Genomic DNA, 22,591 nt, shown 5'->3' with positions numbered 1-22,591 from the left:
CTATTATTTTCCTAGCAAGCTTATGGTGGTCATGGAGACACCGCAATTAGACATGCTTCAACTCTGAAACTTGGTCCACAACACGGCTATGCATCAATTTTCAAAATTCCGTCGACACAATAAAGAAGAGTTTTCAGCATGATGGTGCAGTAACTCATTCAGATCGTATGGTAAGATGGAATAATAACAACCATCTCTGTCATGTCCTGAACGTTGATGGCAGCTGCTTGGGTTCCCCAATCCGAGCCGGTTTTGGTGGTTTGATCCGAAATAGCGGGGGGTCCTTTCTCTCAGGCTTCTCGGGTTACATTCCAAACACAAGTTGTATTCTGTTGGCAGAGCTCACAACTATTAACAAAGGTTTGCAGCTAGCTCTAGATATGGGGTTGGAGGAGTTGGTTTGCTACACAGACTCTCAACTCTCCGTTAACCTCATCACAAGTGACGTTTCCAAGTACCACACTTATGCTGTAATTGTTCAAGATATCAAAGATGTCATGGCTTCTCGCAATTTCACTATACAACACACACTCAGAGAGGGTAATCAATGTGCTGACTGTAACAGCCCGATTTTTAGCTAGATTTATTTTAATTACTTTTATTATGTGTTTTATGTGTTTATGTGTGATTATTCATCATCGAGTGCATTTTCATGGGTTTCCGTGTTAGAAGGGTATTTTAGTCATTTTAGACTTCGGGATATTTTGGTCATTTTGTGAGAACGGGTAAAATTATATTTTTGGTGGGAATTACTTTTAGTGATTATTGAGAATAGTTATTTTACTAAGTTACTAGAGTAAAGTTGACATTTTACCGTTTAGTGACCGTTTGTGACATTTTACCGTTATTAGTTAATTACCTTTTTGAGTGTAGAAACATTTTGGTTTGAATAGAAAATGGGTTAAGTCCATTAGGTTTTGGGTTAGGCTCATTAGAGGATTATACTACAAAACAATTGTCTTAGAGAAAAACCTCATTCATTTCATAAGATATTTTTTGAGAGAGGTAAAGAGAGAAAGTGGGAGAAGAGAAAAACAAGGGTTAGAGAGAAGAGGAACTTGAAGAATTCAAGGGTGTGAATAATCATAGGAGCAAAAGTGAAGCTTGAGTTAATAGTTGGTGATAATTAAGGTAAGGGGGTTAGAATTCATCATAATCACTTTTGTAATTTTCAATTATTTGTATGATAAGTGCTTAATTGGATGAATTAATTAATTGTTCATGAGTGGTGAAATTCGTGCTCTATTTATGATGACATATTTGGATGTATGAAGTTATGAATAATTGAATTGTTGTTAGTTGAAATTCATGTTTCAAGTGTATGAAAAGGGTATATGTTGAAAATATGCTCAATTGGTGAATTATGCTTTGTTGTTGTTGTTGAATTGTGATATGTTTCATGATCAATGGTTGTTGTTGTTGTTTAGTCATATGGTTGATGATAATTCATGGCTTGGGTTTTGCATGATTCATGATTGTTGTTGAGAAATGAGTTGTTGTTCGTGGTTTTGTAAAATGGGTTGATGATGAAGAAGTTTGTTTTTGATGATGGTGAATGAGTTAAGGAAGTTGTTAGATTGAATTAGGATGATATGATTTTCTGTTTTAATCACTTGGTTTTGGAGAGAAATCGTTTTAGGAAGAAAACGGGTTTTTGAGTAAAAGTGGTTTTTAAGCGCTTTTGCAAAATAAGTCATTTTGGGATGAGTTTGATTAAGTTGTTTTAATGTTTAAATGTCAAATTTTCAAGTGTGGTTTGTATGGTCTAAGTGTTAGGAATGCATTGGCGAAAACGGAACTGAAATTGGATTCGAAAACAAGATTTTATGCGCAAAAACGTAAAAATGCATTTTGCTGTATTGGTGAGGTGACACGACTGTGTGTCTAGATGACACGACCGTGTCAGAATCTCCTGTAAGGGATGACACGACCGTGCGTCCTGATGACGTGACCGTGTCAGTTCTGTAGAATCCCAAAACCTCGTTTTTTTCGTGTTTTTGTGTACTTTTAAGCATGCCAATGGATTCCAAGCACCTAACCATATTCAATCAATTTATAATTAAGCTTCTAAGAGTATCATAGCTTGATTCTAACTTTGTTTTGTTTTGAAAAGGAATTGGTTTTGCAATATGGAAGAAATGATATGAACTTGTCGTAACTTGGTAATTTTGATGTTTTTGTCGAAATGAACTTTTGTGAACTAAATAGGATTACAAGTTAAACCTATAGCTCTTATAGACTTAGGTAGGACTTGTATGGTTGGTCAAACAGCTTAATCATGTCAACTGTGATATTTCGGGTGGGAATGTGGAAAACGTGAAATTGGGTTTTCTCATACGAACTTAAGCTATTCTCTAAACTAATGTCTAATAGTTTGTAAGTGGCTTAAGCTCATGACTACATGATTGATTAAGATTGTTTGAGAGCTTTCAACTTGTCTAAGTTGCTTTGTCGTGGGAATTATCAATATTGGTCGTTTGCCACTTGATACGGTTTTTGTTGGAAATGTTTCCTTTGAACCAATTTTCTTATGATCTATCGTGACTATCCTTATATGACTAAGTGAAGATGTGTGAATGAATGATTGTATTGGATATGATGTTTATCATGAGATATGTATGTTATCTTACTTAGAATGTAAGGAATGCTTGAATGGTGAAACTATATGTGATAGTTGATGTTGAATGGTTATATGTTGGATATGATATTTGTCATGAGATGTTATATGTTCTCTTACTTGTAATATGAGAATTGTTTGGAATGGTGAAACTATATGATATAGTTGATGTTGAATGACATTGTTGATTATTGATAATCATGTTGATGTGTGATGGTGAATACTATGATTTATTTGTGTATGGGCATGTTTTCTTGATAATGCAAATGTTGTGGAGATAATCAATATAATTGGATGTTGTCCTATATATTGAGGTGAAAATTGTGGATTGTTGTCGCATTATCGAGTCCTTATACATGTTCATGCATCATAGTCGTGTGGAGACGATGTTTTATTCATCATAGGGCTTCGGCCTGGCAGAGATCTTTTGAGATCTAGATACGATGTTTTATTCGTTATAGGGCTTCGGCTTGGCAGAGATCTTTTGAGATCTGGATATGGGTGACGACCCTGAGATGATTTGGTACCACATGCATATATGTGTCAATAGGTGCATATCATGGCATGAGTCTTATTGATGTATGTGATTGGAGATTGTGTATGAATAACTGTGAATTGATATTTGTTCATTACACATGTGATTGGTGATTGTTCATGAAATATTATTAATGATTGTTCATGGTTTATTGTAACACCCCGTTTTCCCAACTTAAAAATTTCATAAAAATAATCAGAGTATTCACATAAACGGAATGTCACATTCTTTTCTTAAAATCATAAATTGAATAAATAACAATTTATCCTTTAAAATTCAATAACAAAATCCTTAATACTTCGCAACGGAATTTATTCTATAACTAAAACAGTCTTTGGCATGAAGGCCTCTTCATAATTGTCTCATACAAATCCAATCTAAAAACATAGTCTTAAATCTTCAAAAACAATACGTAAGGAATAGAAAAGCAATAACAAAGTTCCTATCCCGTTACGTATCAGAGCACCTAAGACACACGAGAGAGAAACCTCACACGACATCAAATATTCTTGGTTACCTGCAAATTACTCATACGAAGAGCAAGATTTCCAAGCAGAAGGGGTGAGATTTCACAAAACAATAATATTAAGCATATAATTCAACAATTATATTTAACAACATAAAATCATCATAATATTCATCATAGATAATAATGTATCATTTAACACTCCAATCATAGTTCGTATAAACAATTACAACTTCACAACTTATCAACTTAAACATCTTTGACTCGACAAATGCGACTCCAACTTGACTATGCAACTTAGACCTCTTATATGCATGTGGTACCAATCCAGGGCATCAAGCCCCCAACATATTTGAGCGTAAATAGGCTCCCAGGGCATCAAGCCCTCAACTTTATTTGAGCGTAAATAGGCTCCCAGGGCATGAAGCCCTCAACTTAAGTGAGCAAAGGCTCAAGGGCATCAAGCCCCCAACAATGAAATGCTAAGTCATGGACTCGACCTCTTAAACATCTTAAATCGAAAACCTCTTATATAATCCAATAATTTGGAACTTCATCATCTTAATCAACTTAGACCGACTCATGCAGCTTAGTTAAATAACAACAGCAACACAACAGTATACAAAAACAACATGACATAATAATATCAAATGCAAGTCAATAACGTCTCAATTATTCACGTATAATTCAAGTAATGTATATACAATTATATCACAATATAACAACATCAATCATCATAAATCAACTTCACAGATTATCATTAATATTATATATAATATTCATAACTACCCCAAGGTTCAACTCTCAACGACTCGTACGACAAAGATCGCAAAATCCTAAACAAGCATTCTGTAAATGGGTCACTCGCGAGGCGAGAGCCTCTGCTCGCCATGGCGAGTTCAGGTCAGATTCTCAAAGTTTTATTCTAAAATCTATCCAGGTTCAATCTCATTCTACATTCTTTCCTAATCATTATTAAACATGTTCAGGCACTCAAAAGCTTCTAAGGATCAACTCAAAAGTCAAAATCACGAAATTTGGATAGCTCTCTGGTCATGCTCGCTATGGCGAGTTCATCTGCTCGCTATGGCAAGCTGCGACGTGCAACTCGCGAGGCGGGTAAGGTTGTTCGCGTGGCGAGCGATGAAGTTCATCACTCGCCATGGCGGGGATCATAGCTCGGGAGGCGAGCGATGAATGTCGCTATGGGCAGAAGTGCACTTTTTCACAAAAATCTCTCATGGTTTTAAGCCTAATCTTGATTCCAGAATTCATCATAATCATTATCTAAGGTCTAGGGACAATCTCTACATTCTAACAACTTTTCACCGTTTAATCATCAATTCCATCGATTTTAACCTATTTTTCAATTTCCCTAAAACTCATTCTACTTCATGTTAAATCTAACCATTGATTCACATACATAACATATTTGCAAAGTTAGTCTCACCCTTACCTTATAGAATGAAATCGCAGCTCTCGTGTTTCTCCTTTCTCTTGGCTTTTTCTACCTTTTCTCCAAAATTGATCATACGTTCTGTTTTTCTAAACTAGGTCTTTCCTACTTATAACTCCACCATCTATCTTATCTTATTTCTCTATCTCCCCCCAAACTTTCTAAAATCTCATAACAACCCCTACACTCAATATTATTTTATTTTCAAATCTTATTCTATTAAATAATATAATAAGCCACTTAATAAATCACATAATCATATAAATATACTCTAAACTCATTAAAACAATCAAATAAATCAAGTAATTCAAAGAGGGCGTTACACTTATGATTGATGATTGTTCATGATGTATATGATTGGTGACTGCGTATGAATAACTGTGAATTGATATTTGTTCATGACACATGTGATTGATGATTACTGATGTGAGATATTGGAGTTTTGATGTAAGTATATATGAGAATATTATTATTGATCAAGTGCATGATGTTAAATTGAAATATTCATGTTAACTGTTATTTGAATTATGATGATGTAATACTTACCCCTAGTGGATCAGTGATGGACCGCCTGCCTGTCTGTATGGATGGGTAGACGTTGTGCAGGATTAGTTGCTTGGTGAGTTCTTGTGCTTGGTGGATATCGGGAGCTTTCTCCGATATCGGTGTTGAGTTTAGTCGGCTCTGATCTAGGCTTGTTGTGTCGGTCTAGATTAGTTTATTTTGGATTTTGTTATGTTTGGAGATTACCCGTTTGTTGGGATTTTTGAGATGCATCTATGTGATGTGATTTATTTATTCATAACATGTATACTTGGATTTACTCTGGTTTATATTCCGCTGCGACTGTTGAGGTTTATATACATGTTTATTGGTTTTTGAATTTTGAATGTGGCATAGCCTCTATTTCTTGAATAAATGTATTATTCGCATGTTTAATTGCTTTAATAGAAATAGGAGTGTTACACTGACTACATTGCCAAGCTAGGAGCGTCATCAGATTTTGATTTTGTTTTCCATCCGTCCGCACCTCAGGATCTCCTCGACATGTTTAGAACTGATGTCATGGAAACTTTCTTCCCCAGAGCTTAAGTTTTTCTGTTTTTTTTTTTCTTTCCTTTTTTCTGTTTTCCTTTTCTGTTTGTTTATTAGCTTTCTTATAAAAAAAACAATATTTATGCCTCTTTTTTTACTGCATTACCATATTAGATCTAGTCTTTATCTTATATCATATCAAAACCAAAATTTTCTTACTATGATATACAAACATGCATAACATAAATTATCCACAATTCTAAATTTAAGCGCATCACAGTAATATAAATTATCCAAAAAAAATTGTTATTAAAAGTAAATACATCTGTAGGTTCTAATCCTTACCCACGTTATTAACAAACATGCATAACACAAATATCAACAGTTCAAAATTTAAGTACATCTCGTTAACATAAAATTATCCAAAATCTTATGTTACTAAAAGTAAATTTATCTGTAAATTCTATTTCTTACACATGTTCTTTGTACTTGGAGACTAAGGACTAACATCTAGTACCTCACTTCATCTTTAAATCAATCACAACTAAAATTTTATACAACCATTAGACTAAATTTTATAGTCTACAATGATCTAGGTAGACCAAAGTTTACTTACACTACATAGTTCTGAAGATTATACTACATAGTTTTAACAATAAATATACCAAAGAAAAATCTCATGTTCTCGAACAATAACATGTGCCTAATTAAACTTCATATTTTTACACTTACATACCTAATTAAAAAAAGATCCAAAATCCTGACACAGGATCCATGTACATTGGTCAACATGCATCTATTTATATGATAAATCAGCCACTGTTTATCTCTTTCCAATCTGACTCTTAGTCACATCAGAAGCAGAACAGCTTTTGCTGACAACTAAGTATGAGAAACTACTTACAGCTCCGAAGGCAACACCACTGAAGCCGTGTGAAACTCAACTTGTTGTTGGAGGTTCAGGAGTTAGATACACAAATAGCAGGAGGAAGCTCAAAGCAGCCCAAAAACTTGTAACTACAACAGAAATAGATTAAAATAAGTTAGAAATACAGTTGTTGAGTAAATAGACCATCAACACCATCAATTAAACTATGCATACCAAGACCACTTCTTCCTACAAATAATAAGCAAGGGGAGTAACAATCATGTGAGGAAGACCACAGTTGAGAACTCCATCAGTGGTACAATCAATATAGAAAGCCAGCAAGTACATCTCAATCTTGGTTATAAACTTTGCACAATCACATGTATACATAGATAAATGACATGAGGAAATAGGCAACTTATGGTTTAGTAACTCATGTTATGTTGTTGTTACACAAGTACAAGCTAACAAGACTCTTGAGGTTTCCAAGTTGTAGAGGAATAGTTCCTTGAATGTTGTTTTGTACAGCTCACTACATCCAACAAAAAGAGAACCACAGTTAACACTAAAGAATAATAGAGACTAAATTGATGGGTATGCATAAATAAATGAATAAAACCTTACTTCTGAATTTCTAGTGAACTTAAAGTTAAAATTCCATGAAACAAAGTTGAGGCTAGATAAACAAAATGAAAAAAAAAAAAAAAAGTAATTTTGAGAGAGTAATATTAATGAGTTTAACATTATTCAAACATAATGTCAAGGTTTTGAATTTTGAAGTCACCCTCTAAAATTAAGAGCCTTACCTAACTAACTACTTACTTGCGGGTTAATCCAAAGAACAATATAAAACAACTACTGTGTATATATTAGAGTAAAAACTAGAGTATAAATTGATGTAGTGCACTAGTTTACTATTTCAACTCACTTTTACATGAATGCATCCAAACACAAATTTCTTTTAGTCAGAATTGCTTTTTATCAAAACCAATTTCTTTTTTCCTTTTTCTAATTCCTGAGGGTAAGTTAGAAAATATAAATTGACATTTCATCCTAATTAATTATACAAAACAACAAAAATTTCTGTGGGATAAGATTTACTATGTTCAATATAATTAATTACCATCAATGTGATAACCATGATCTTAAAACTCAATATATTATTTTGCATAATTAAAGATGCTGCGTCTAATCCCTAATTAATTAAAATCATATAGATCATATTGACATTTATTCTAAATGATTAATTGCAAAACAGTAGGAAATTAATTTAATTGATTAATCTGTATTTGATGCATGATTAAAGTCGTAGTATCATGCAATCTCCAAAACCGTAAATAATGCAAATACAGACCCAACATATACTGCACAAAGCTCCTATGAATGCCCACATATGATATTATAATGTCATTAGAACTTGACTAAATCACTTACAGTAGCATATAGCATTTCATAGTGATAGCAATATAATAATGCAAGCCAAAAGTTGTTTACGGCAATTAAACTCAATTCACACACAATTGCATGATTAAAACCGTAACATTATTTTGTCAAAAAAAAAAAAAACCGTAACATCATACAAAGTAGGAAAAGTCACATGAAAAGTGGTCTCCGTGCACAGTCTTGTGTCAGTTCAAAACAAATAGGACACGCTACATAATGCATACTGTGCAACACTACATATTGTGCGTAAAGCAATAACTATTTTAAAACTGCGATTTCAAACTATTCTCTGCAATTTTAACACCAAAAATAAAGAATCTACTACAGAATCAAGAAACAAAACATTCTCTTGTGATTTCAAACTATTCTCTGCAATTATAACCCTCAAATTTAAAATTGAAAATTTTGATAAAATTGCCCAAATGCAGAAAACGAAAATCACAAGGCAGAGGATGAAATTGACTCTGATACCATATGTAAATTATTTCATAAAGAACAAAATAAATAACTACTTAAACAGCGGAAACTTAAATTAAAGGATTAAGACATACCTCGCCATTGCTCCTGCTTGAAGAAGTTGAGGCTCTTCTAAAGCTTTCACAATCTCACTTTGATGGTGCAAGTCTCCTGAATAGAGATGTTAGGCTTAGAGAACCAAAATAAATGAACTACACTCCTTTATATAACTTCTGCCATCAAGAAGTTACTGGACGTGCAAAACAAAACTGCTCCTCCACTCACTCATAATGGGCAGTTATTAAATTTAACAGAAAGAATAAAGACCATTTTCTGATTAATGGATAACTACCACTATGTGCACTTAGGGTGTGTTTGGTAAAAATAAGCTATAAGCTATCTGATAGCTGAAAAGCTAGCTTATAGCTGATGGCTGATAGCTTATAGCTGAAAAAGCTCGCTTATTAAAATTAATGTGTTTGATAAAGTTGGTGGTTGAAGTTGATGGTAAATATAAAATGACATAAAAGTACATATCTATTTTATTTATTTATAAACAATTTCACTTAATATATTTATTTTTAAATATTTTAAATATTTTCATCTTTAAAATGGTAAATGTGGTATTAAATTAAATTGTGATTTTTGTGTAATTAAACATTTTAACTTTGATATAATATATCTTTTTTATTTTTTGAAAATTATATAGTTTTATTTGAAATTATAAATAGTATATAAACTAATAGAATGCAAGAGGATCTATATATAAAAGGAAAAAAGAAAGTGCATGGCTGTTCAGCAAACCCGAAAAGAAGAAGAAAAAAATGGCAGTTAGTTTGATAACGTGGGTTTAGTGCTCACTTGTTTTAAAAAATAAAATAAAAATAAAGGTTAAAAATGGAAGAAAGTATAAAAAGCTAAAAGGTATAAGCTAAAAAGCTAATTCTTTTTACCAAACACATCTCATTCTATCAAAACAAACTTATAAGCTAGTCCAACAAGCTATAAGCTAGCTTTTTTGTGTTACCAAACACAACCTTAGTGGGTAGTTACCACTTATTTATTTAAATAAATAAATAACTTAATTAGGGAAAAATCCAACACTCGACATATTTTTTTTCTGGATCCAACAACTTCCCACATGATTTTTGCACGATTTTGGGCTATAAAAAGAGGGGAAACACTCAGTTTTGTCGATCAAAGCTATTTTATATACATAATTCACCAAGAACAGCTTTTATGCAATTTAAAGTTTCAGTCCTATTCTAGTTTATTTATGCGGTACTTTTTTTAACAATCGAAAATGGAATTATATTAACAACAAGAGTCTCATTAGCACAAAGCGTGCCTCAAATACTCGTCAACAAAACACCAAAAAGTAGAAGTCAGTACAACAACGACACCAACTAAGCCAATACCCAAACATTGTAAAGGGCTTGACCACCAACTATGAGTGCCAAACATAAATAGACTTTTCTAGCTTTCAACCAATCTAAGGACAAATATTTTACTTTGTCAAGTAATCTGGGCAAACGAGTCACATGATTATTAAAACACCTATTGTTACGTTCAGTCCATAAGACCCAGACACAGAGTAGCCAAATTAGTTGAAGAAAAGACTTTGTCGCCTTACTCCCACCTGTTATGTGAACAAACTGAACAAAGTGGTCAGACAAAACATTAGTATCCACACCAACAAAACCAATCCAATCACGAATCATCAGTCAAAGTGAAGCGAAGGAAGAGCACGAAAGAAACAAATGTTGTGTCGACTCCAAAGCACCCCAACCACAGACACACAAACCAGCATCTGGTGAAATGACACCTCTGTATATCAGATTCGATTTAGTAGGCAAACGATCACGAAGAAGCCTCCAAGCGAAAACTGATACCTTTAACAGAACCTGTCTGTGCCAAATCATCTCCGTTGCTAAGTCCACCGGAGATAAGTCTGTAGAAGTCAACACGTAATAAGCCCCCGAACTGAATACCCTTGCTTGTGGTCCGGGGTCCACAACCACTAATCTAAAACATTAACAAGCAAAGAAACATCAAACAGAAGAGCCCTACACTCCTCTAACATCTCCTCCTCCCACGCCCACAATCTCCGCCTCCACTGCCACGCCTCACCCCCTCCTCGACCCCAAGGTACTATTGTTGTTATTATTGCTTCTATTCTACTTTAGCTCATGCGGTTGCTTCTGCGGTTCTATTTTATTAAAGTTTCGATCAATTTTCAGGTTTAATTTCCTTTACTGCTTCTTAGTATGAATTCATCAAAAGTTTGTTTATAATATTATTTTAACATGTCTGAGTAGTCTTCATTGAGTGTGGAATGCGAGGATCTTCATACCAATGATACTCTAATAAATTGTATCAGTTCTACATACATACTCTTTAGCAACATTTTTTTCGGTAGCACACAGAAAAAGTTGTTATTATTTACTACTCTCTCCGGTCCTATTTATAAGAGACATTTAGGTCAACAAAAATTGAAATATCTGGTCCAATTTGTTAACTAGATACATTAACTTTTGTTGACCTATTTTAGCCTCTTCAAAAAAAAAAAAAACTTTTATTGACCTAAATTTTTCTTGTAAATAGGACCGGAACTTATTTTACTTAACTATTCCATGTTTTTTTAAAGAACTTTTCATTGTTTTGTTATTTCACTTTTTTTTTCTTTCTCTCTGATTTTTATTTAACTTAATGTGTTGCTGACATTTTCACTATATATTTCACAACTTTTTCGTCCTATTGTTTTCCATCTCAATTTTCCACTCTCATTGCTTCATCATCGTCTCAAAACTTCACAGAACTAATGTTTGCTTTACTTTAGTAACATTTTTATTGCTGCATATTGGCAACGAATTAGCTACCAAATAGGGCGATGAATTATCATTTTTACTTGGCATTAGATAAAGTTGCATCTAAAAATTGTTTGCTAGAGATTGGCTACGAATTAACTACCACAATCGTTACATTTTAAAGTTACTATTAAGACTCTCAAGGGTTACTAGTAACACGGACTTTACCTAACATTTATCAAATAATACTAAATTTCATATATGTTGTAGTGTATGTTAATTGATTGAAACGAGAAGTATATTTTTAGTCCGAAATTTATGTTTTTCAAATAAAAAGTTTATCACGAAAGTAGAAATACCGGGATACCTGTTTCAACTCGAAAAAGCAAAAAAGGAATCTAACTTTAGAAAATTTGGGAAATAATTTTAAACACAGCGAAAATGCTTTTTAATTAATTAACTTAGAATATACAAATTTCCAAAAAAAGGTTTTAAAATTGTAATCGTGCAAGTAGAAGCTGGCATTTATATGTTTAAAATTTGATAACGGGCACATGAAAGCTGAAGGTACCTTTAAATTAGCTTTCTGCTAAAAATGACTTTTTTCGAGTAAGAATTGATTATTTTTCAAATAGGACTTCAAGTTGTAATTCATAACACGCAAAAGCGAGCAATTACAAGGTTTGACCTCTGGCACCGCATGTGTTAGAGTAAGCGGTATCTTTACCATAATCTTTCCCCGCGAAGAAAATAATCTTGTTTTAATTATAAAAATAATTTTTTGTAAGTAGCAACGGTCGACGAGAATTACATTCCGATCTCTCATTATTATTATTTTAATTAAAACTGCTATTTTAATTTTGTACGCAAAACCAACTTTTTCGAATAGCCTTAGATAAACATAGAAACGACAGATATCGGTAAATGTAATTGGTCTATGAGAATTTAACAACCTTTTATACTAAAACCGACATAGTCGTACACTTGCAGCCTATCAAGTTAAAGTTGTATATTGGATGGAAGAATAAATTTTGAAAAATATATAAGTGAGATGACCCATATACCTAAAGTCTTAAGGTTTTTAATGCAGATGTGCTATGTTGAGTTGAAAAAATACATGCATATTAGACATTTTATGCATGCATGTAGTGCCTCTGCTTGACCTTATTTTGACTATATCACATAATTATAGACGCGGATAATTGCACACTTGATTAAAAGTGTTAAATGTTAATTTGTCAAGTGTGACTTAATGTTCTACATTGAAATGGAGAGTAGATTTTGTGCAAAATATATGTGAGATGTCTCATATACGTTATATTGAATGGTTTTGTATGAAGATGTGGTGTCAATTTCACTTGTGTGATTTATATTTGCCAAAAATGATGATACAAAATCATAGATACAACGAGTCTCGCACTTAATGAGATATATCTTGATTAATATATCATATGTGAGCAAAAGTTTCAGATTGGATGCAGTAGTAGATGGTGAGAAAGATAGAAGTGAGATCACTCATATACATAATATCTTATAAATTTGGATGAGTATGTGTTGTCAATCTCACTTGTCTTTTTGCTTTTATAATGATATTATTATCCAACCCATTTTAGGCTCCTCTGAAACTCCCAACTTTATGATATTGTTTTAGGATTGAAAGAGGAAATGAGTGGTTTTGAAAAGAGGAAATGAGATGGAAGGGAAGTTGAAGGATGAGAAGGAGAGGTTGTGAGGAAATCCATTGTGGGAGTTGTGGTGGTGGTTCTTAGATTGTGAGAGAAATGGGAGAGTAAAATTGTGAATTTGGCAAAATTGTATTTGTGTCTCGGAACATAATATATATTTTTTGGCCCCTGCATAACTATTTGATGTTTTATCTTTTCCGACTACAAGAAAAATCAGTGATTTGCTACAAAATTAATAGTAGCTAACTCGTAGTTAATTTTCTCTCAAAAAAAAACTCGTAGTTAATTAATTTCTAGTAAAACTCATTTAGCTACTGTTTTGTTGGGAATTAGTTGCGATACCGTCGTAACATGGATTAGGCGGTAAATTATCTAGCAAAATATTTCCTAGCTAATTGGTAACTAATAAAAATAAAATCCTAGCGACTTTCAAACCAATTTGTAGCAATATAGTATTCAAAAATATATGATTCGTAACTATATCGCTAGGATATTGCTTAAATAGTTTCCCGATAAATTCCTAGCTGCATGATCCTAGAAATTTCGTAGTAATTTACAAGCGTTTCAGTTATTTTTTTAAATAAATTTCGGCGTGCCTTCCCAATAAAATTTGGTTTTTTTTTTTTTTTAATCAAAATTTATTAGGCTAGATTAAACAAAAGTAATCACATCAGATATAATTTCAAAACTATATATCTTTACCATTCATTAAAAGAGCCACCAAGCAGTTTCATGGTATTTTGAAGAAGCGCGCGTGAATGATGGAAAAGAGGGAGAGAATGGTCATATGCCTGGCACATGAGTCACTTAAGTGATGTTTTAATCTCATTCATTGCTTTTAATCCGCAATTTATTCTCACCATTCTCACATAAGTTAGTCATTCTCATGTGATATGCCCCCTATATATATAGGAACAAACTCATATTCAAATGAACTAGGGACACATTTTTACAACTTTTAAGTATTGATCCATAGGTCTAGTATAATCTGTCAAATACATATATATCTTCTTGTTCTTGGGATAGACTTCAAGCTTCATTTTTTTCAAGAGACCTGAAATTGGAGCAATGGGACCCTATAAAACACAATGTGGCATGACTATATTAACATATATTTTGTGCAATGGGACCCTATAAAACAAACCACACACAGTGGCATTTCAAGAGACTCAGAATAACATTCTCAATTCTGTTCAGTCTTCACACTTCCTCATTCTCATATTCAATTAGCAGTGGTGATTAACATCATAAAAACATCATAAACCGAAGTCATCACAACTATATGCTAAGCTAACACAAAATCACCCCGACAATTATTTACAGAACACCGATAAATATTACATTCAAGATAGATGCTTAAACTGTCATCAATGGAACAATATATTACATTGAAGATAGATGCTTAAACTGCAGAATACAATAAGATCACTTGGAAAAACAGATTGGAAAATAGTATATTACCTAGCATCCATGTGATCTTCAGCGAGTTCACCTTGCATTGGTGTTTTGTGCATGGAATGAATCATTGATATGATAAATATCGATGATTTAACTCCTTCTCCTATAACACATTTATTAGAATATAATAAATATCGATGTATGTGTATATAAAAACGTTACTAACTTAACCATCCTTATTTTGTGTTCACCAAAGTTTATAGAGCCTCCTGTGTGCAACACTGCATCAGGTAAGGCAGCTCTATTACAACGATTTGCATCAGACTTCTTCTTCCACTCTGGTTTCAACCAAATGTCGACCAAGCCACCCCATACTTCTGCCTTCATTCCTTTAGGTGCATGACCCTTGGTGTCGACCAAATTCACCGAGTTCACTTCTCGTAAGGCCATTTTTCTTGCATTTTTTAAATGATCAGGGTAGCGGTCCATGCATGTTCTTTCCCATACACTTCTTGCCATATTACAATCATTTTCTGATGTAAACTTATATTTACCCTGCACCATTATAATACAACTATTATAAACTTTCCTAAATATAAATTATACAAGGCTAGAAAACATAAATACTAACCATAAATTCCTTAAATAACTCAGCTTTCATTTCGCCGGGATAATCTTTCCACTTCTCGGCTGGAGTAGGCATTCTCGTGATCACCCTAGTTATAATATCACGGGTCACAGTATGGGGAACAAACCTCCTCCTGCAAGTGGGAAACAAAGTTTGTTAAAATATCAAGTGTTAATATCAGTTTTATCTTTCACTTGCCATAAAGCACTTAAAATTAAAACTGTGTTAATGTCATGTGGTACATTAACTTGAAATAATGTACCAAAGTATAAATTCACAATAAATTGTAAAACTCATGAGCAGCTTACGGGTTAGAGACTGCCTCGACAGATATAAATTTTCTCCTATCATAAGATCCTTCAGCTGAAGGTACTGAAGTTGAGTCGTTAGTTGGTGGATCTGTGGACCGTGGGAAAGAATCCAAAGTAGCCCTGTTCATCTTCTCATCGTTAGAAACGCTTAAACTTCCTGCCGTACCTTTTGTTTCATTTTTTGTATCAGTTCCTCGCATTTTAGAAAAGAAAACAATTATATCGCATGGAAACGTCGTGTAGAAATCATATCATTCGCTTGTTTATCAACAATAAAAATTGGGAAACAAGATGAAAGAAATTACTTCTATACCTTTTCTTGAATCGTTTGTATTAGTTTCTTGTTGATTTTGTTTCTCCCAAATAAACTGCATCCCTTCATCTTCACTATCATTATATGCATAACATTCATCAGCCCCAGGCGGTCCATGCTTTTGCATTTCGTCATTTGCACCTTGCACTGATAAACGAAAACAATTAGCTCATTTGATAAAAACCACACAAAAAATCAATTCAATAGAAATCAGTCAGTCCATGATTTTGTCTTTTATCAACCCTCCCATATAGAGTGGAATGAACACTTCACCAACCACTATAGTTAGATGGTTCTGTAGATCAAGCATACAGAAATCAGAATTATTCTAAGCAGAATTAGGAAATCCAAAGTTAAGAACGCTACCTGTGGAAAATGACATATGTGGTGGTGGTGGTGCTGGACTAGTACATGATTGAGAAGGCTCCGGTGGATCACTAAAACCTCTCCCTTGACCATTTCTAATTCCTCCACTTGATTGCCTCAAATTGTTGGAAATTCCAAAACTGACTCCTCTGCATTTTTTCACATTATTTGCATCAGATGCGGAAAATGACATATGTGGTGGTGGTAGTGCTGAACCAGTACATGGTTGAGAAGACTCCGGTAGATCACTACGACCTATCCCTTGACCATTTCTGATTCCTACGCTTGATTGCCTCAAATTGTTGGAAATTCCAAAACTGACTCCTCTGCATTTTTTCACATTATTTGTAACAGCTGCTTGATGATTGTCTCCTGCATCTTCAATATCGTTGGATGGGTAGTATTCAATAGTATCTTCAAAATCAGAAGTGTAATTATGCTTCTGCTTTGATGCATCATCTATCCCTAGCTTCTGCCTTTTGTTGTGGTCATTCCGGACACCTATATACATAGAGGAAAATAATTTAAAAAGCTGATGTAGTGATATGAACTTTATTAAAAATCTGATGCAAATAGTATCTCGGTTTTAAATTCAAAAGGACTACATCTGGTCCAACTAATATACCTGGGGAAGGCTCTGGTGGATTTCGACCTCTCCCTCTACCAAGCTTTGTTCCTCTACGTCGGATTGCCATGTTAAGATATCTAGAAATAACTTGAACTTATTTTTGTTACAAAATAAATAAACAATGAAACCCTGAAAAACTCAATTTGATGGAAAAAAATACACAATGTGACCGTGAAAAACTCAAATTGATTCTGAATGAACATAGTTGAAAAGGGTAAGGTTATATATTATGAATCTGCATGATTGAAAAAGGAAGGGTTACAAATATCAAAATGAATCTGAATCATATGCTTCCTCATCTAAGAAATCATCATTTTCACTATCTTCATTGTCAGTATATGGAACCTCCATTGGCTTCTTTATTTCATTTATATCCACATCTTCCAATGGGGAATTTGTATCAAACAAGAGAACTTATTCATCTTCTATGAAGACGTTGTTTGTTCCAAAGGATCCATCATCTTGGTAATAATCATCAGCATTCAGCTCATTCAAATCATCTTGTTCATCATTGAAGCTCTCAACTACGAAGAGTTTTCGTCTAACTTTGCAAGCTGCCCACCAATCTGTACTACCCTGCAATTGCTTTGTGGATACACTGTATAGTACACTTGTTGTGCTTGTGAAGCTAAGACAAAGGGCTCATTTGAATTAAGCCTCGAATTGGGTTTAACGTCAACTAATCCATATTTCTCATCAACCTTAACTCCATTAACCGGGTCAAACCAATGACACCGTAAAAGAAGTACCCTATTTTGAGCTCCTAAATACGACAATTCTAGTATCTCTTCAATAGTTCCATAATAGTCTATATCATTCTCACCGTATATGTTTCCTCGAACACATACCCCGCTATTCACTGTAGCTTTATTTTGACCATTTTCCTTGGTGTGAAATCGATACCCATTAACTATTATGCCATTATAACAAGTGACAGATTTAGATGGACCATAACTCATTTGCCGAATCAATTGATCCTCAATTTGTCCGGCACTTACCTGTGAATCACAATAGACACTTATCATTCAATAAAATGATTGTAAATGTTAATATCTTGTGTTCAATAGAAGTGAGAAAACTTACTTGTTGTTTTATCCACCCACTGAAGTTTTTGTCTCTAAGTTCCAATATTTGATCATCGGTGATACCAAGGTGTGTTTGCCTTACTCAAATTGTCTAATCAACATAACAGGAATTAATAATTAATCAATATAACTAAAAAATAATTAGAAAGGTAGAGATATTAAACTTACTGGAGAAATGGCTCGACTTCTTTGCAATTTACAAGCACATAAGTCTCGGCGATTTGAAGCTCCTCATTTGTCAAGAATCTGTTTCTACCTTTCCCAATAGGACGACAAGGGTATTTAAAAATAGACAGGCATTCATCAACGATACCGTGCCCACCATCATCATTTCGAGGAACTTTGGTGTGCCTTGTTTGCAATTTGGGATCAATATACTTGGAAACGTAATTGGAAAAATCTCTTCCAATATATATGCTTCACAAATAGATCCTTCAACTCGCCTTATTTCGTGCCTTTCTTTTCAAATATAATATACAACTCTCAAATGGATACATCCACCTATATTGCACAGGTCCTCCAACCTTAGCTTCATATGGGAGATGCACAAGTAAATGCTCCATTACATCAAAGAATGCTGGAGGAAATATCTTCTCTAACTTGCAAACTATTTCAATAATGGCAAGCTCTGCATTCTCCATATCTGAAACACGTAACTCATTTGCACAAATTTCTTTAAAGAACAAGCTAAGTTCCGTTAATGCTCTCCATATAGGTTTTGGCAACATATCACGAAATGCCAAAGGAATCAACCTTTCCATGAAAACATGACATTCATGACTTTTCATTCCATTTATTTTTCCCTCTTCCACATTGAAACAGCGTGCAATGTTAGATACATATCCATCCAGAAATTTCAATTGTTTGACCCATCCACCCACCATTTTCCTTTGATTATAATTCAACACATAAGTTGCCTTCGGTTTTTTGTACTTGTCATTCTCGACTATTAACTCTAAGGTGGGACGCTTGCATATTTTTTTCATATCTATTCTTGCATTTGCATTGTCCTTTGTCTTTCCCTTTATATCCATAACTGTGTTAAAAAAATTGTCAAAAACATTCTTTTCAACATGCATGACATCTAAATTATGTCTTATTAGATTAGTAGACAAATAGGGCAATTCCCAAAATATGCTCTTCTTCACCCAATTGTGTTTTTTACCAAATCCTGCTTGTCTCATTATGTGAAGTTAAACCAAAACCAAAATCATCTAGGTGATTCACTCTATTTAGGATCTCTATCCCGGAACGTCGGTGTAGTGGTAAAGACTTTTGCATTTTTGACTTCCTAAAAGAGTATCTATCACGACGAAACGGATGTTCTAGAGGAAGAAACCGATGATGACAGTCAAACCAACAAAATTTGCTACCATGCTTTAGTCTAAATGACTTACTCTTCCGCATACAATATGGACAAGCAAGTCTTCCGTGAGTAATCCACCCACTCAGCATTCCATAAGCTGGAAAATCACTTATGGTCCATAGTAATGTTGCTTTCATATTAAACTTTTGCCTTTTCCATGCATCAAAAGTGTTCACACCGTCTTGCCACAAGATCTTTAGCTCGTCAATTAGAGGTCTAAGATACACATCTAGACGTTTACCTGGTGATGTGGGTCCAGGAATTATAAGGCTAAGGAAAATGTACTCCCTTCTCATACACATACTTGGCGGAAGATTGTATGGTGTGACAAAGACAGGCCAATACGTGTATTTACCAGCTGAAACACCAAATGGACTAAAACCATCACTTGAAAGGCCAAGCCTGACATTTCGAACTTCTTGTGCAAACATTGGATAAGTGGCGTCAAAATGTTTCCAAGCCTCGGCATCAGCAGGATGTGTGATTAATGATTTATCATGAGGCACTCCATCTGCATGCCAACACATATATTGTGCAGTACTTTTGGACATATATAGGCGTTGGAGTCTTGGAGTAATAGGAAAATATCGCAAAACAGAGAATGGCACGTCTTTTTCCTTCGCTGAACACCCAGCCTTTGGTTTGAAACGTGGGTGCCCACATACTAAGCAAGCAGAGCAAACTTTTGGGTCTTTGTTTTCTCTATCATACAACATGCAATGGTTAGGACAAGCATCTATTTTCTCATATCCTAATCCTATTTCATTTACCATTTTCTTCGATCTATAAAAATTTTCAGGCAACTTTTCTGTCTCGGGAAGCATGCTCTTAATTATGAGAATCATCCGATCATAACAACTCTCACTCATGTTGAACTCCGATTTCAAATTCAAAAGTTGAGATATAGCAGACAACTTTGTATGTTTGTGGCACCCATCCCATAATGGTTCATCAGCGTCTCTTAGAAGGGTATAAAACTTCGAAGCTGGTGGATTGGGATCCTCATCCAGATTTTGATCTTCTGAAAGATCATCATCCATGGCATCTATAACCATATCCACATATGGATTCCTATTCTCCATCTCTTCACATTATTGAAAAATGATGTTGAACTACTATCTCCCCATTGATTCTCACCGTGAACGGTCTAATTTAAATAATCTTCCATAAACCCATGTTCATACAAATGTTTCCCTACCCAAAATGAATTCTCCCTAATACGGTTCTTACACTTAGAACATGGACAAAAAATACGACCTAATGCGTCAGCAACTCCCGAGTGTCTTTTAGCAACCTTAATGAAATCATCAACTTCATTCTTAAATTCTTCGGTTACTTGGCCATTACAGTCCTTTCTTCGCATCATCCAACTTCGATCGGGTTTCATAATTATGAGAATCTGAGAGACTAAGAGAGCCAAATCTTCAAGTAAATAGACAAAAATAACTTTGGGACCACATTGATCAACCATAAAGAACTATTGTGATCATGGGAAAACAATCAAGATCATTTGGCAAAACATTCCAGATAAAACGTGCATAACCAATTAAGCATCCTTAAGAGAATATTTACGGAATAAACGTCATACCAGTTCTTGCTGAAGCGTTTTATTTTGCTCAATAACAGAAATCCTCTCCTCAGTTACCTTTGAAGTTAGTGTTCTTGCCTGAAATAATAAGAAATTCAAAATGAGCACCAATTTTATTGAAAAACAGAACAAATCCGGGATTTCTGGAACCTATACTCTTGTCAGCAATTTTGTATTATGTAAACTGGTACCTTTTTGTAAAAACACCAGAAGTGCAGGGACAAGCAAAATTTGTGGTTCTCTGCCTTATCCCCAGCTTGACAGGTTTTTCTACTCTTATATCATAACTTATGTAGAACAATCATCACCCATGAATCAGTGTACAAAGTGATTAGTTGAATCTTATTAGAGGTTGTAGTTTACCTAGTTAGTTAGGAATGTAAACAAATTATATATGTTCACCAATTAAATATAATGTGATATATGACCCACAATGTACACAATAATTCAGAAGTTTACCAGGTAGATTGCTTGTCTTATACCAGCTAGTTATCATACTAAAAATTTCATGATTGAAAGAGTCATTAGTTTTCTTAGGGTTCCAAATTTTCAAAACAAAAAACTGCTATAAGAATGAACCAAACACCTTGATGGTTTTAAAGATCACATACTATACTTCATCATAGCTATTATAAACTCACAAAACCGTATGACGATTATGTACCAGAAAATGATTATCGTAATATGATGAAAAAACTGAGACCCTAAATTATGAAACAAGATTAACTACTACTAACTAATAAATAATCTTTGGCAAATTTCTTGATATTCAAGTTCCGAACATCATCAAACAAGCCTTTTACAGAAAAAATTAAATAAAGCAAACAATAATCATGATCGTCAAATACAGCTAGCCAAAAATATATCTACAAATATTATCATAATCAGATGCAAAGGGCTTGTCAACCTTATTTAATTGTTTAACAGGAAGAGCAAGTGTATGTTCCTAAACTCATACTTTTCTTGATTCATCAACTTGTCAACTCCACCAGGCCCCTTTGCTTGTCAACCTTATTTAATTGGTTAACAGGAAGAGTGACTAACGTGACCAACCCTTTTGTCAGCCTCCATAGTCACTCTTCCTGCTAAACAAAAAAAGGAGGTTGTTTTTCGTGAATACTTCTCTTGATGAGCTAATTGGTTTTTCTTTTTTTTCTCCTTCCATGTTTCTTATATAAAAAAAAACAACTATGCTAGAGAACTTATAACCAAATTTCGATTATATAGACATACATAATTTTAGAACAAAAGAATTATTTGTAACAGAATTTTCTAGTTAGTGTATATCTTTTTTATTTTAGGGGAAGTTAGGGCATATCCTTTAATCAATATTTTTATATGTTTTTAATTTTTTTGATCAATAATTAATCTGTTGTGAGTTGTATCTTACCTAGGGATTATCTATAACAATATATGAAAGTTGAAGTACAAAAAAGTTTTATAATGGTCCTCTTTATAACTCATAATCTTCTTAATTTTATGTGCATAATAGTCATTTTGCAAAATTTAATTTAATTGTTATTGATTTTTTTAAAAATTA

General features: G+C 33.7%; 1 protein-coding gene across 1 annotated transcript; it reads right to left on the bottom strand.

Annotated features, from left to right (window-relative positions):
* Positions 1-14,890: 14,890 nt before the first annotated feature.
* On the bottom strand, positions 14,891-17,135 carry LOC120580623 (uncharacterized). The gene is made up of 7 exons (XM_039834641.1): positions 17,010-17,135; positions 16,385-16,885; positions 16,019-16,165; positions 15,703-15,898; positions 15,398-15,527; positions 14,998-15,321; positions 14,891-14,929 (listed from the first exon to the last, which is right to left on the bottom strand). Exons 1-7 carry the CDS (start codon positions 17,077-17,079, stop codon positions 14,891-14,893), a joined length of 1,407 nt encoding a protein of 468 aa, XP_039690575.1. The 5' UTR covers positions 17,080-17,135.
* Between the last annotated feature and the right edge of the window lie 5,456 nt (positions 17,136-22,591).

Source organism: Medicago truncatula, chromosome 5 (assembly GCF_003473485.1).
Source record: "Medicago truncatula cultivar Jemalong A17 chromosome 5, MtrunA17r5.0-ANR, whole genome shotgun sequence".
NCBI classification, from domain to species: Eukaryota; Viridiplantae; Streptophyta; class Magnoliopsida; order Fabales; family Fabaceae; genus Medicago; species Medicago truncatula.
Note: the sequence above shows the minus strand (reverse complement) of the source record. Positions and strands in the feature narration are given on the sequence as shown.